The following is a 14,638-nucleotide window of genomic DNA, read 5'->3' on the forward strand; positions in this document are numbered from 1 at the left end:
TATTATTATATCGTATTTCACTTAAAAATTCTATTTCAAAAATGAAATGAGTGATAACCACTTGCATAGGAGGTTTGGGCAGAGTTAACCTGTTCACTTGGGGCTTGTTTTCAGTGAATTAACCACCGTCGGTCTTTCTAAGACAAGCTGCAATGCTAGACCCATGTTTTCCACAAGAGTGTGGTGTGGCTGTGTCAGGATGATGGTAATATTTTGTTTGCTGGCTTGCTTGCTTGTGAGGTATGGTCTCACTGTGTAGCTCTGCCTGGCCTGGAACTTGCTACATAGACCAGACTGGCTTTGAATACCTTAAGATAAACCTGCTTCTGATTCCTGAGTCCTGGGATTTAACATTTGTGCTATCACATCTGGCCAGTAAATTGTCCTTGAACTCCTGGTTTTCAAAGGCAAATCTCAGAACTCCAGACTCTGAATATAGATATCTATAGCCAGATTGTTCCTTTGAGACCGGATGGCATGTAGCCCAGGCTTGCCCTTCAGTTCTTGCTAAGTAACTAAGCTGACTTGAACTCCTGAGAGTCACACCTCCACTTCCAACATTCTGAAACCACATACATTTTCGGCCTATCAGACATTGAAAATTGTCTTCTATGGCAACATTTTTATAATGAATGACAAGATGGTATACATTTTATCAGTGTTTTAGGAGTTGTAAACAGGTAAAGCGAGGAAGGAATTCTAGGAGAATAGTGTGCTAATTAAAAGGTGATCAAATAGGCCATGCATTAAAAGGTGTTTGATCCATGCGATATCTATGAAAAGAACATTTCAGAAGAGGAAAGATCCAGAAGGTTATAATTTAGCAGCATAATTGAATGGCAGTGGCACCACACAGGGGCACCGGGACAGAGAGCACAGTAGGCAGACCCTGTGGGGCCTGGGGTAATCTGGAACTCACTGAAGCGTATTAGAAATTAAAGTGGAGCTAGGAACAGTTCAGTGGTAGTGCGTTTGCCTAGCACAAGCAAGCTCCTCATTCCGTAGTCTACACAGTGCCAAAGAGGAAAAGAAAAAATAAAAGAAAAACTAGGAAATTTATAAAAATAGAGCTATTGTTTGACAAAACCTAGTTGACATACTGGGAATGCCCAACAATCAAGTCTAGAACTAGGCTGAGAAGGTTAAATAGTCCATAGGCAAAGGTAGTAGTTGGTTCATGACTGTGTTTCATAGTAAATGTCACTGGATTTCTTCATAAGTTAGACATGAGCTAGGAGAGGAAGTGGACAGTTAGATGACCTCAGGGTTCTTGGCTTCAGAAACTGTCAACATGAAACTGTAATCAAAGTAGAAAATACTGCTTGGAACTGTGGGATTGTGGTTGGGTTTAGAGTTGACTTTTGTAAAGTTTCCATCTGAAATCTATTGGCTGTCCAAGAAGCGTTATGAAATGCACAGTTGGATGTCAACTACAGGATTCAAAGTGAGGTGAGGATGTAAATAAAAAAAAAGCTCATGGAAACATTCACAACCTGTGGGATAAGAGGAGAACAGTAAGAGGGTAGACACAAAGAAGGAGTGCAGCAAAGGCCTGATTCTAGTGCCAGCCAGTGTGGACAGTGAGACAACAGGTACCTAAGAGCAAGGGTTATGCCTGATGGTGACTAACACATCAAATGCTGACAGCAGGCCACATAAAATAGGAACTGAAGACACACATTGCTTTGAATAAAAGAGTCAAGCCATGCCACTGGGGACTGACAACAGCTGAATCCAAATGGTGACGCCAAGGTACAACGACCAACAATATGTTCTGTAGATACTTGGAAATACTCTGTGGCACCAAGAGTGTTAGCCTATGAGGTGAAGGCACTAGGTCGACACCAGCTTGACTTTTCCATGTTCAATGGATTACGTAGGTTTTAGTCTCAGCAATATGGCCTTGTTGTCGGTTTGTAGAGAGCAACCATTAGCTTTGGCAACATCCTGGTTGATTAAGGGTTCCCATGTGACCCCTGTGACCAATAACTAGGTTAGATGTAACCCATTCCTGATACTGGAGTTCATTCTGTGACAAGTGATGTCTACTTGGGACTCAGTCTCCTCTGTCATTTTTATGTCTCACTTAGATCACCTTCATATATGTATCAATATAATGAAGCTTCTCCTGTATCAGGTCTCCATAATATCCTTAATTGGCCCTTCATTTTAGCTGTCTCTTTCAGTATTTCCTCCCTCATACCCCTCCCCACTTGATTTTCCTGTTCCAGTCCATCCATAACTATCTGTTCTATTTACCTTTCCTAGGAAGATCTGTCTGCACCTCCCCACCGAAGTCCCTTACTCTATACCTAACCTCTGTGGGTCTATGGATTTTAGCTTGCTTATCTTTGACTTAATAGCTAATATCTACATATAAGTTAATACATACTATATTTGACTTTCTGGGTTTGTGTTGCCTCACTCATGGCTTTTTTTTTTTTTTCTTTCTATTTCCATCCATCTACCTGGGAACTTCACAATTTCATTTTTCAGCAGCTGAGTAATATTCCAAATATGCAAATGCACATTTGATTTATACATTCGTCTTTTGAGGGACATCAAGGTTGAGCAAGTGTCTCTGTGATTGGATGAAGTGTCCTTTATGAGTGTTATTGGTACTAGAAAATACATGCTACCACGAAGGAAAAGTAAACAACAGCCCACCAACCCTTTGATCTACAGTGTTGCCCTACCCGTGGGCTATGCTAGTGCAATGTTGGCACCAAGCTTGTGGGAGTAACCAACCAACATCTGATTTGACCTAATTTTAATTCCATGAGCTGGCGGCACCCATACCCAACCCTGCGTGAATAACCAATAACCTCAGACGAGATAGTGCAGGAACCTAGGAAAATCAAATACTACTTGTCCCACTCAAAGAACTTAGAAATAAAATCACTCCCAATGACATTCTGCTCTACTCCTAAATGAATACCTTGCTCAGCCATCATCAGAGAAGCTTCCTGCTGAAGTAGATGGCAGAGGCCATGGCCAGAAAATATTCATAGAGCGAGGGACCTTGGAACACTCAGCCCCAAAGAGGATTTCTCTATCATCCCTTCTTCTCAGAGCTCAGGGAAACCATGGAAGAGGAGGCTGGGAGAGTGTAAGAGCCAGAGGGGATGGAGGCCATGAAAAACCCAGGCCTTCTCAGCACCCCACTGCTGAAGGTCATGTGAACTCACAATGACTGAGGCTACATGCACAGGCCTGCGCATGTCTGCACCAGATGGGGTGCTACAGCTGAAAGGCAAAGTGGACACATGGCCCATTCCCTAACCCAGAAGAAATCTGTAATTAATAATCACTTGCAAATAAAAATTAAGGTTTTTTTTTTTCCCAAAGGAGTCTTACTGGGGAAAGCAAACTACTTTTAAGGGTAGGCTGCGTGCCCAGCAGATGGCCAGGAAGGAAACACACACACACACACACACACACACACACACACACACACACACACACAAAGCCACCAACAACAACAAATTGCAACTTTGGAAGTTTCATGACTCATAACGTTGTGTCAAAGTTTTTCATTTCTTTTCCTTTATCTTTTATTTTTATTCATTTTTATTTTATTTTCCTCTCTTTCCCTTTCTTTCTTTCTTTTTTTTTTTTTTTAAATTTTATAGGTCCACTGTGTATACTTTATGGAATCTAGCTTTGTGTTTTTTATGGGATTCCTGAGTGTGTAAGCAAGTGGGTCTGTTTCTTACCTCTCTCTCTCTCTTTTTTTTTTTTAATCTTTTCTTAGATTCTTTTCCTTCTGTTTGGTTGTTTTGACCTATTCAGGTTTTTTTTTTTTTTCAAGAGAAAAGGTAGATGAAATTAGACATCTTGACTTCAGCTGAAGTCAAGTTTCCAGTTTTCAGCACCATTTATTGTTGATGACTGAATTTATACTTCTGAGAAAAGGAAATTACCTCATAGTCAAAAGAGCCCAATTAATCACAAAAACAGATAAATTCTAAAATATAACAGGTTACAGGTTTTAAAGATAAACATTTCTTTTTTTAAATTTTTTATTATTAAATTATTCTTGTTACATCTCAATGGTTATCCCATCCCTTGTATCCTCCCATTCTTCCCTCTCTCCTCTTTTCCCCTTATTCCCCTCCCCTTTGACTGTTCCTGAGGGGGATTACCTTCCCCTGTATATGCTCATAGGGTATCAAGTCTCTTCTCGGTAACCTGCTGTCCTTCCTCTGAGTGCCACCAGGTCTCCCCCTCCAGGGGACATGGTCAAATGTGAGGCACCAGAGTACATGAGAAAGTCATATCCCACTCTCCACTCAAGTGTGTGTTTTTTTTTTTAATCTTACAACATTTTATTTTATTTTATTTTATTTTATTTTATTTTATTTTATTCCTTAGAAGCCTGTTTGTTTTCTAATGAAGTACAGAAAAGGTGGCAGATTCAGATGTTAGGTGTTTGGGAGGACCTGAGAGTCGTAGAGGACAGGAAACAACAATCGAGATCCATTATATTAAAATATCCATTTTCAATTTGAAAAACATTACTTTAGAAATGTTTTTTTTTAAGTCATGGTTTTTTAGGAAGAGTTATTATGTTTCCAAGTTCTTGTTTGTATATAAATAAAGTCCCTTTCTGTTTAGTGAGCCACTTAATTGCTCACAAATAGGAAGGAAAAAAAGAAAAGTTGTTCCAAGGAGACTTTTTGCTGGGTGCACACATTGTACGGAGAGAATCCATTCTCTTTTGGTGGAATATATTTAAATGTGCTTTTATATCACCCTCGTGAAGCTTATCGTATCCACTTGTTAAACTACCCACTACTACCCAACATGCAAAGGCTTGGAAAACCACTGTGGCACCACAGGCTTGCTGTTATCCCAGCCCATTACAGGCAGAAACAGAAGGTTTTCTCAGCTCACAGCCAGCCTGTGCCTGAATTAAAATGCCATCTCAAAAAGAAAGAAAACAAAGTTATTCTGCATTGCTGCTACTTGAATGCCAGGGGCTCAGAACTTAGAGCTGTTCCCCTATTTTAAGAACAGCGGAATGCTTCCAGCATTTCATCCTTGAGATGTCAGTAAATTGCGTGATATTTAAACATGGCCATGTTCAGCTTTAGTTTTACTTCACCTTTCTTTCTAAAACTGATACTTATACCCATAATTTTTACAAACAAATGTGGGTCATTAATTGTGTGTGTGTGTGTATGTTTGTGTGTGTGTTTGTGTGTGTATGTGAGTGTGTGTGAGCATGTTCATTTGTGTATGTACACGCATGTATGTAGGTGATCTTGTGTGCATGTGTGAGTGTGTGTGTATGTGAGTGCGCACATGCGTTTGTTACGTTCATTTGTATACACACACATGTATGTATGCAGTTGATCATGTGTATGTGTGTATGTGCATACATACCGAGGGCAGAGATTAATATTTCATGTCTTCCTCAGTCCTTATCATACATTTTGAACCAAGGTCTCTCACTGACCCCGGGGCATCCTGGTTTGACAATGCTATCAGGGCACTGAGCTCTGGGCATCCTCTTGTCTGCCCTGCCCCCTCTTCCATGCTGAGATTAGAGGCATGCCCAACTGTGCCTGGCTTCTTGTGTGATGTTGGAAACCATCACTGGTCCTCATGTTCACTGAGCCACCTTGCCAGCACCCAAACTCTGCCTTTCAAACACACTTTTCTACTTCTAACCACCCACACTGGTCAATGTTAATGACATTCTTTTATGAGAGTAAATGGCTTTAAATGCCACCGTCTTCACTTGCCTCTCTTTCTTAAGCCTCCCATCCCTTCTGACCACTGTAGAATAGGGTAAGTCAGAGTCCTAAGAACACGGGGAGCCTAATGAAGAACAAAGTGTGATACTGTGACTTTTCCAATGCTGCACTTTCAATTGAATAGAAACTAATTGTCTGCTTATTTCTTCCTGGACCAGTCCCGCCCATCCACCTTCCCTTCCTTAGTGTTCTGCAAATTTCTCGGTGCAGTTTCCCACGCGTCTGGAGCTCTCTCGGCTCCAACTGTTTGTGTCTTAAACACCGCACAGCACTGAACATGAGCCAACATGCTTAGTTTCCCCCAGTGCAGAGGTCTATGGTTTTATATCTAGAGAGGCAGATGTCATAAGAATGAAAATGGCTTTGGGCACATATCACTAGACACGGGACTGCTGTACTTCTGGTAGAACTTAATGTGGATGAGGGGAAATAGATTGTACAATGTGCAGATTGGTGTTCCGTTGCTGGTATCTCCAGACAACACTTACTATAGCTATTAGAACAACAAGAATAAAGCAGAAAGAAAGAAATCCTGTTCAGTAAGACCTTTGTGTGTGACCCGCTCAATGCCCACAGGCCTGGCACAGAGCATCTCTGCCTCCAGCAGGCCATGAAACTGGGTGGAAATGCTGTGTCGGAAACGTCCATTTCTATAGTGATGGGTGGTATTTTCTGGTTGTGCACTGCCTCTCCTTTTCTTGTCAGTCATCTCCATAAGACCTGTTAAATGCCCTAGAATCCACTAAAAAGTCCACAGCTCAGCACAAATTAATCCCAATCCCTGAAAGCACAGTGACCTCTGAACTGATGATGTCAACAGTCACAGGCTGATTCTGGGGTCAACTTCATTGAGGAGTGCAGCCCAGAACACCTTACACCAAGGACTCTTTTGCATTCTAGTGTTAAGTGATAATGTAAAAGCATAAAATAACAGTACAAATGAGAAATCAACACCAAAGTAGGGGCAACAGCATATTGTAAAATACACGGTCCTTCTTGCTGTAGGTAGTTTATTGTACGTATGTGTAATAATATAAATGTACATGTAAAAACTATTTAATAAAAAATACACAATGATGGTTCTAAGTGCATTACAGGACAGTTTGCTGTCCATTTACTAATGATCATACTTTAAAATTACTGATTGTGACGTTCATCTTAAAGGTAAGTAGTAAGTGCTTGTAGTAACCAGTCTGGGGCGTTTCCTTGGTGCAAAGTCATCAACTCTACCTAAAGGTGGCAGGGATTTTTGTTCACCTTCTTACTTGATGGAAATGTTAAAGAAAAGGAATGGAAGGTGCGCCTAGTTTAGAAGCCCAGGTGTGGGATACGAGGGCAACGTGATTGTCACATGTGTCCCCAGTGATCGCGGTGATGGATTCTGCTGCCCTCGGAGCTCGGTGTATGTCCCTTTCCGCACTTCCCACTCTGTGTCCTTCAGAAGTGGAGAAGGGACATCCCAGAAAAGAATAAAATAAATGGAAAAAGAGCACATATGTGAGTAGAGTTTTTTTATTCAGGTATACTTGAGTAATGTAATTCTGATAAACAATCTTAGAAATTATTTAACTGCTAAAAGTTATGGTGAAAATGTCCCTTTCACTTGTGGTTGTGATTTTTCAAGCCCTTTTTCTGAATGATAAGTGCAGTTTTAATATGTTAACTTATGCAAAACAAATACTTGGGTCTGTGCCAGGACAAGATGCATAGTGCCAGTGGCTTGCCAGCGATATGCATCTCTCACCGTTCTGGCCTCTGGAATCTGAGGACCAGGCTCTGGCAGGTTCATTCTGCCAAGGCTGCACCCTTTCACACACAGCATTTCTGTGCTTTGCTCTCTTGTGGTGGCAGAAGCCCAGGGGTCTCCTAGGAATTTTGCATGTTTCTTTGGTTTTGGAGATGGGTCTTCCTGTGTAGCCTGGACTGTTCTAGAACTCTTAAGCTCCTGAGGCTACCTAGCAGTGCTGAGATGACAAGCCAGCCTCCTCACAGCCACTTGTGTCCTCTTTATTAGGAACAAAAATCTCACTGATCCATACTGTTCCTCTGTCAACATACTAGCCGCCAAAGCTCCACCCATTACTGCCTTTTGGCTTAGGATTTTTATGTATGACTTTGGTATACACACATTCACTTCACAGGACAACAAGCAGTTGATCTCCAGTGTGGAATAAGAAGCCACTGAAAAGAGAAAGAGATGCGTAGATTTTTATTTGGGTGATAAAAATCTCCTTTTTTCCCTGTATCCTCAAATTGTCATCAACTCAATTTTATCCAAATTCTGTATTTCTAATTGTGTCCCAATACACTTATCTCTCTACTATCTATAGTGCTGCAATATAATTTTCTGAAATGAGCATGAAATTTGGAGAAAGGTGATTAAGCAATAAAGGCTCTCCACTTGTGTTTTCGTTCATGTTTTCTTTTTGTTTTTAAGACTTATTTATTTTGTGTGCATTGGTGTTTTGCCTACATGTATGTCTGTGTGAAGGTGCCACAGATAATCTGGAATTGGAGTTACAGACAGTTGTGAGCTGCCGCCCAGGTGCTGGGAATTGAATCCTGGTCCTCCGGAACATCAGCCAGTGCTCTTAAAGAAGGAGCCATCTCTCCAGTCCCTCGTTTATATTTTCTACTCCTTGTTAGAGCAGGTTGTCTCTTTGTAAGGACCAATGGTAAAGAGAGTCCATGCCTGTGGCACGAAAAGTGTCGCTCCAGAGGACATCATAGCTAATTATTATTTCATTTTCAGGCTGAACAGGACAACGGGCACCCGCTTCCTGCCTTTGCTAGTCTACACATCGAAATTCTGGATGAAAACAATCAGAGCCCATATTTCACAATGCCCAGCTACCAAGGATACATCCTGGAATCTGCCCCAGTTGGAGCCACCATTTCTGAGAGCCTAAACTTAACCACCCCTCTGAGAATTGTAGCCCTGGACAAAGACATAGAAGACGTAAGTTTCATAAATATCTTTGCAATTATTTGTTGATATCCTCTTCTATATGTGTTTAGAGTAAGTGGTACAAAGTAACAACCACCCGAACTACAAAGCAGAGAAAAAAAAAAAAAAAAAAGAAATCAGTGGAGTGAATCTTAGTCCTGTAGTTTAGTGCTTAGAGCTAATAGCTGATATTCCAAATCAGAGGTGTTTTTAAAAGTGTGTTTAGTGTAATAGCCATTCTTCAATGTAGCTGCTGTGCGCATGAAAGCCAATTAATTGTTCACTTGGTGCTTGCTAAATCCCCCAGGATGGTCTTTTGTGTTACTATAAATTGAAAGCTGTTTTGATATGTGATGGGGAAAATAATGGCGTCACAAAGTGAATAGAAAATCATGAAAGCAGGACTAAGGAGGGAGACTCTTCCTGGCAATTGGGAAGACCTCAGTTCAGATTCTGAGCACCCACATAAAGAAAGGCTAGCCAGTAGGAAAGCCCCAGACCAATGAAAGCCCCTTATCAGTAAGTTGTGGCTAAAATATGAGAGTTTGACCTCTGACCTCTATGAGTGGATACATACCCAAACATGGGCATATATTAGTGTATACCACACACACACAGAGGCAGACATGTTTGTGTATCACACACATGCACCACTCCCACACATAATCCAAACATACACCACACACACATATGCCATGAAAACGCACACATATATCACACACATAAATAAACAAATACAACAAAAAAGTGAAAACAAAAAAATATGAGTCAATCATTTAAAAAGAAAACTATTTCTGAAAGAAACCCATAGTGGCATTTTGGGATTTCCTTCCATTATAATGGCACATTATTAAAAAAGACACCTTGGGGGCCATTGACCCATAAATGACTTAAGCTAATGGCTGCTGAGGTTTCTATGCCTGCACGTCACATCTGGCTGACTTCTGGTCTTGTAGTATTGACCCTGTCAGTATGAGTGGAAAATAGTCCAGCTGGGCAAAGAGAGAGTGATGTATCTCACTGGCCAGAGTGATTTCATATGAAGACTGGACAGAAAATCCATGCCAGTCAACCCAGAGGCCTCTAGGAACTTACGGAGGAAAAGCAGCAAAGCGAGGAAGTTTGACAACATTTTTTATGGGAGAAATGGAAGTGACACCTTTGTAGCCAAGAGGCTAATATAATACTAACAATGAAAGCAAGCTATTGGTGGAAGAGGGGAGCATAGCAGTGTCCTGAGGAGGCATGAGGTCCCACAGCTGTCCTGACCCCCCCCCTTTAAACTCTCCATCGTTCTGTTTTCACCTCACAAACCCTGGGATGTCAGGCCCGCACCACAACACCTGGCTTTAATATTTTATAAACTTAATTGACAACTATCGATATCACACTTGGCTAAATGGACAGCGCTGCTCTAGAATGTGCTTAAAATTTTTCTGCTGCTCAGAGAAAGGTTCGTCACTGCAGTCACAAGAAGATACATCTGGGTTCCTTTTGTCCGCTGAGACTGACAACCCCTGTGCCCCTACCTCCCACCATACACTCTTCCTTCTAAGTGCTCTCTTCTGCTCTTGGTCTTTTCACTCGCTTTTCTGACTCTTGTCTAGCTTTTTGGTCCTTCCTCATTTCTTCTATTTTTAAATCTCAAACCATATTTTGAACAACAGTTCAGTCCAGTTCTTGGTCTATGATTGACAACATGCTGAATATCCCACTGCTACAATTCCCTTATTTTAGAAAGAGAGATTGAATGGCTTTTCAGAAAACTCTTGGCATGTCTGTATGATACTTCATGTTATTTTTAAATCTAACTTTTATATTGGAATACAAACCTGTAGATTTCTTCGTAGCTGAGATACTTTGAGACATTGGAGGTGGGTGCTGTTCTGCAGAGGAATACCCAGTCCCATGCACATGGCACTTGGTTTTTGTTATCTGCACATTTTCCCCTCTTCAAGCTCTGAAACGTCTTGCTGACCTTGAGCAACCGCTGGCTCGTCTCCTGATTGCCCAGCTCTGTCTTAGCTAAATGATTTTGCTTCACTTTTGTATGATTTGAGGTGTTTCGTCCTATTTTCTATACACCATTTTGGCTAGCTCACATTGCTCGGTGTTTGTGATTCACCTCTGGTGGTTTCTCATTCAAGCCTCATTTTTTTTTTCTTTCATGGTCCAAGCTGAGGTGCATGTACCTTTTTGGTGGCTATCTCTAATACACTTCTTATTTTATAATATTAGTCTTTTCCCCTCACTGGTCTTAAATCTCTTCATAATAGGTCGCAAATCATGATAACTTGTTTATTCTTCCTGTGATTTCCCAGCCCTTGATAGATTTTGGCAACTGTCCAATTTACTACTAAACTCTGACATGGTTGAATGACTAAGGACATCAAATGCATGCTTTGATATTCCAACGCTAGTAAATTAGTCGATGTAGGTATTCACTGTCTTTCCAGTCAATGATTGGACAACTCTTTACCATATTGAAATAAGCCACTTACTTACAACTCATCCATTATATTTAAATGTGAGTTTATGGGAACACAAAATTGACATTAATATGTTTGAAGATGGATATTCATCTGTCTGAATCATGTTTTTTTTTTCATTCAAACACTTCTTTTTAAAAGAAGAAATTGGTTTTGCTAGGAGTTTCTAAATATCTATATATATATATTGTGTGTGTGTGTGTGTGTGTGTGTGTGTGTGTGTTTCAACTTACTATCAAAGTCTTTCCTATCCACTAAGATGTTGTTCTGGGAGCTAAAATTAGTAAGAAGAGCCAGCACAGGGCGGGACCTAATAAGACCTACAGAAATGAGTGACCTCAAGCAGATGTTACCAATACAAACAGAGATTGGCCTCAATCAGGAGAAGCCAGGTCTCAGTGTAGGAGTAGATTCCTTTGGGCTATTTCAGGAACAGCCAAGGAGAAGGGCATATGCTGATGGTTGAGCCAACTGGATTTATTCCTACAGATAGTAAATTTGGCTTCTTCCTCCTACCAAGAAAAAGTGAGACATGATTTTAAGAAATAAGAGCCAAGCTTGCTGAATTATAGTGCCATTTATAGTATGGACTTAGAGTTAAAAGTCATTCTGAGCATCATTGTAAGACTATAAAAATACTAAAGAGAACATTCTTGTATCCATATTTACTTTTCATATATCAGCATGCACTAGACATGAAATGTTACTTACATCACTTCACACATACACGAAATGGTTACTTATAACATTTAACAGTATTCCCGCCTGTATCAACAAATATTATTCATTATCTTGTTTAATGGTAGTGATTCACTAACAATTCAGTGTGAATGCTGATGAATAAGATACCTAATATACTTTTTAAGATATTATATACTTATAACTATATTTTTATAACTATATATATATATATAAGTTCTTAAAGGAAATGATTGTATATCTCATGGGCACTGCTGTTACTTTAAGTGTTCTTCATCTTTTTTCTTTATTGTTGTGTATTTATGTGCATTGAGTGGGCATGTCCTATATGCTTACCATGTTTATTCATGTTTCATTTACATGTAGGTACCACCTGGTGGAGTTCCTGTAGGTACTAGGGTGTTGGTTTTGTGATTGCCAGTTGCTGTGAATCATTTCTAGTTCTTTCTCTTCCCAAATAAAACTTGATTATCACTTACTAACATAAGTGATAATTTAGTCAACAAATGATCTGTTAAATTTTCTTTAAATATTAGTGGTTTTTTAGTCTCTGACAGACACTGAAAATTGATCATGGCATTTTTTTTTTTTTTCCTAAAAGGTTCCAAATTTGAGGTGGAGTAATATTGGCCTAGGTGTTCTAGGCCTCTACTGCTCATTAAATAAAGCTGACAAGTTAGATTATAACGTATAATTTCCTGTCATGTGTATATATGCACATGAATATGCATATATGTATATGGGCACATCTATAGACATGTCTTATGAGCACATATGCAAACATGCATATTATCTTGCATGTCTGTGATAACATTTGACTCATTTAGATATCTAACTGTTTTCAAATCTTAAAAACAGCCATGAGAACACAGGTCTATATAAAGAAGCTTTATTTTATTTTACATTCAAATATTCACTTACCTTTTATGCATATACATTTATTTTTGTGCTTACTTTTTCCAGTTTTGTGAACGTACTAGAGTTTATTTTGCTCTGCCCAAACAGTTTACAAAGTAATATATCAACAAATTATATTTGTGGTGCTTACTGCATGGGTGTTTTAGAGTAAAATAAATTGTCTTGTGTTATAGAAAAGTATTATTCATTAGTAAACTCTGTATATTGAACAAACTGAAGTGCATTTTAGAGTCACATAGACATGGCTACCACATGAAGCCTACCGGTCCTGTGGGAAAATAAAGTGAAGGTATCACATGTCTAATCATAAAATCTCTTGGATATGTGGGGAAATGTATCCATTCACATCTGACTCTGTGAAGTAGGAGCCTAGACTCCTATGTGGTCTGAGGCATTGCAAACACACAAATATTTCCTGAACTTGATTCTGTAGCTATAGAAAAATTCGATTATACTCACAAAATCAAAACTATGATATCATAATATAGACTGTCAAAGGAAGATCTGTACTTTATGAAAAAAGTAGTATTTGATTTAATGTACAGATTATTGCTTGCCAAAATTTTGGTATATTTAAAATGTTTCTGGTCAAGAAAGATGAAGCCTGTAACTGCACAAATCTTAAGGCACCAATGTTGTTTGCATTGACACTCAGGCACTGAAACTTGATACTGCAATTACGTGACATGTTTATTCAAGTCACCAAAGACATGACATATTTTACAATGCAATATTAACCTTGAAATCAATCTAAAACATTAACGCTAAAATGACAATTTGCTCAATATTTCCAAACTGTCGTAAATGTTTGTTCTTGAAAGATCACTAGGGTATTTGGCAATAGCATTCCCTCATATTTTATAGAGATATAAAAGGCTCCTGTTGTAAATAAACATAAACGTCAAGGAAAAGTCTATTTTAGTAAGAGATTAATTGCAGAATGGGCAGTGTGGGCTGAAGCGGGTCCTGTGACATTAAAGGTCCATGTAAGGCAGTAAAAAGCCAGCTCCAAGAGATACTGTCTTCACCTATAGTCAGATCCTAGTGCAAGACTCAAGACACTACTGCAGTGAGATGGTCAGAATCCCATTAGTGTTATCTTATATGGAGAGCTGTGTGTACCTATTTCAAATGGGTGGCATCTGACATGGAATATCATTGTAATCTCATAAAACTAGTCAAAGAAAATGGTGCCATTTGTAATAAATTATATTTTTACCACAGCCACATAAACACATGCAGCGTGACAAGCTAATATTCACATTATCACAGTGCTCGCATGAGAATGTATTGAGTGTGCCTCACAGATCTACATTGAAGGAAAGTAGGGGCACGAAGAGAGAAGAGAATAATGGAAGATACACGCCAAATGGAGGAAGTACATATTTATTAGACAAATATTATGTCAAAGCTCACACATCTGTATCATAAGAGCCCAGGGTTATGAGTAAAATGTGTCAGGGAGCAATATTAGTAACACACACAGGGCACAGAAAGTCACATTAGTTTTGAAGTATTGTAATTTGATAACGTTAAAAGTGAACACTGAAAAATTGGAGACATTCACTTATTTGTGAAACTAAGCACCCAATTTGGATCATCTTTAAGTTAATAACTGAATCTCATCACAAACTAATACTGCTATTTGATAAAAGAAGAACTCTCAAGACTGTGGGTCAAGCTATAGTTTTTCATAAATCATTTTACATTTTAATTAACGTAGCTGTCCACTTAACTTAAGCCACATTCTAGGCGTGTCCATAACTGGGCTAAAAATACTAAATGTCGTCAGTTAGAAGACCCGTTTGGAGGGAGCAGACTAT

The 14,638-nt window shown here is 39.3% G+C and overlaps 1 protein-coding gene across 1 annotated transcript in view; it reads left to right on the plus strand.

Annotated features, from left to right (window-relative positions):
- Positions 1 to 14,638, plus strand: part of Pcdh15 (protocadherin related 15) — a 428,603-nt gene that overhangs the window by 134,064 nt on the left and 279,901 nt on the right. Inside the window, exons 8-9 of the mRNA XM_051153212.1 lie at positions 8,515 to 8,721; positions 12,264 to 12,284. Of these exons, the coding sequence (XP_051009169.1) occupies positions 8,515 to 8,721; positions 12,264 to 12,284 (228 nt within the window). The remainder of the gene's footprint in view (positions 1 to 8,514; positions 8,722 to 12,263; positions 12,285 to 14,638) is intronic.

Source organism: Acomys russatus, chromosome 11 (genome assembly GCF_903995435.1).
Source record: "Acomys russatus chromosome 11, mAcoRus1.1, whole genome shotgun sequence".
Taxonomy (NCBI): Eukaryota; Metazoa; Chordata; class Mammalia; order Rodentia; family Muridae; genus Acomys; species Acomys russatus.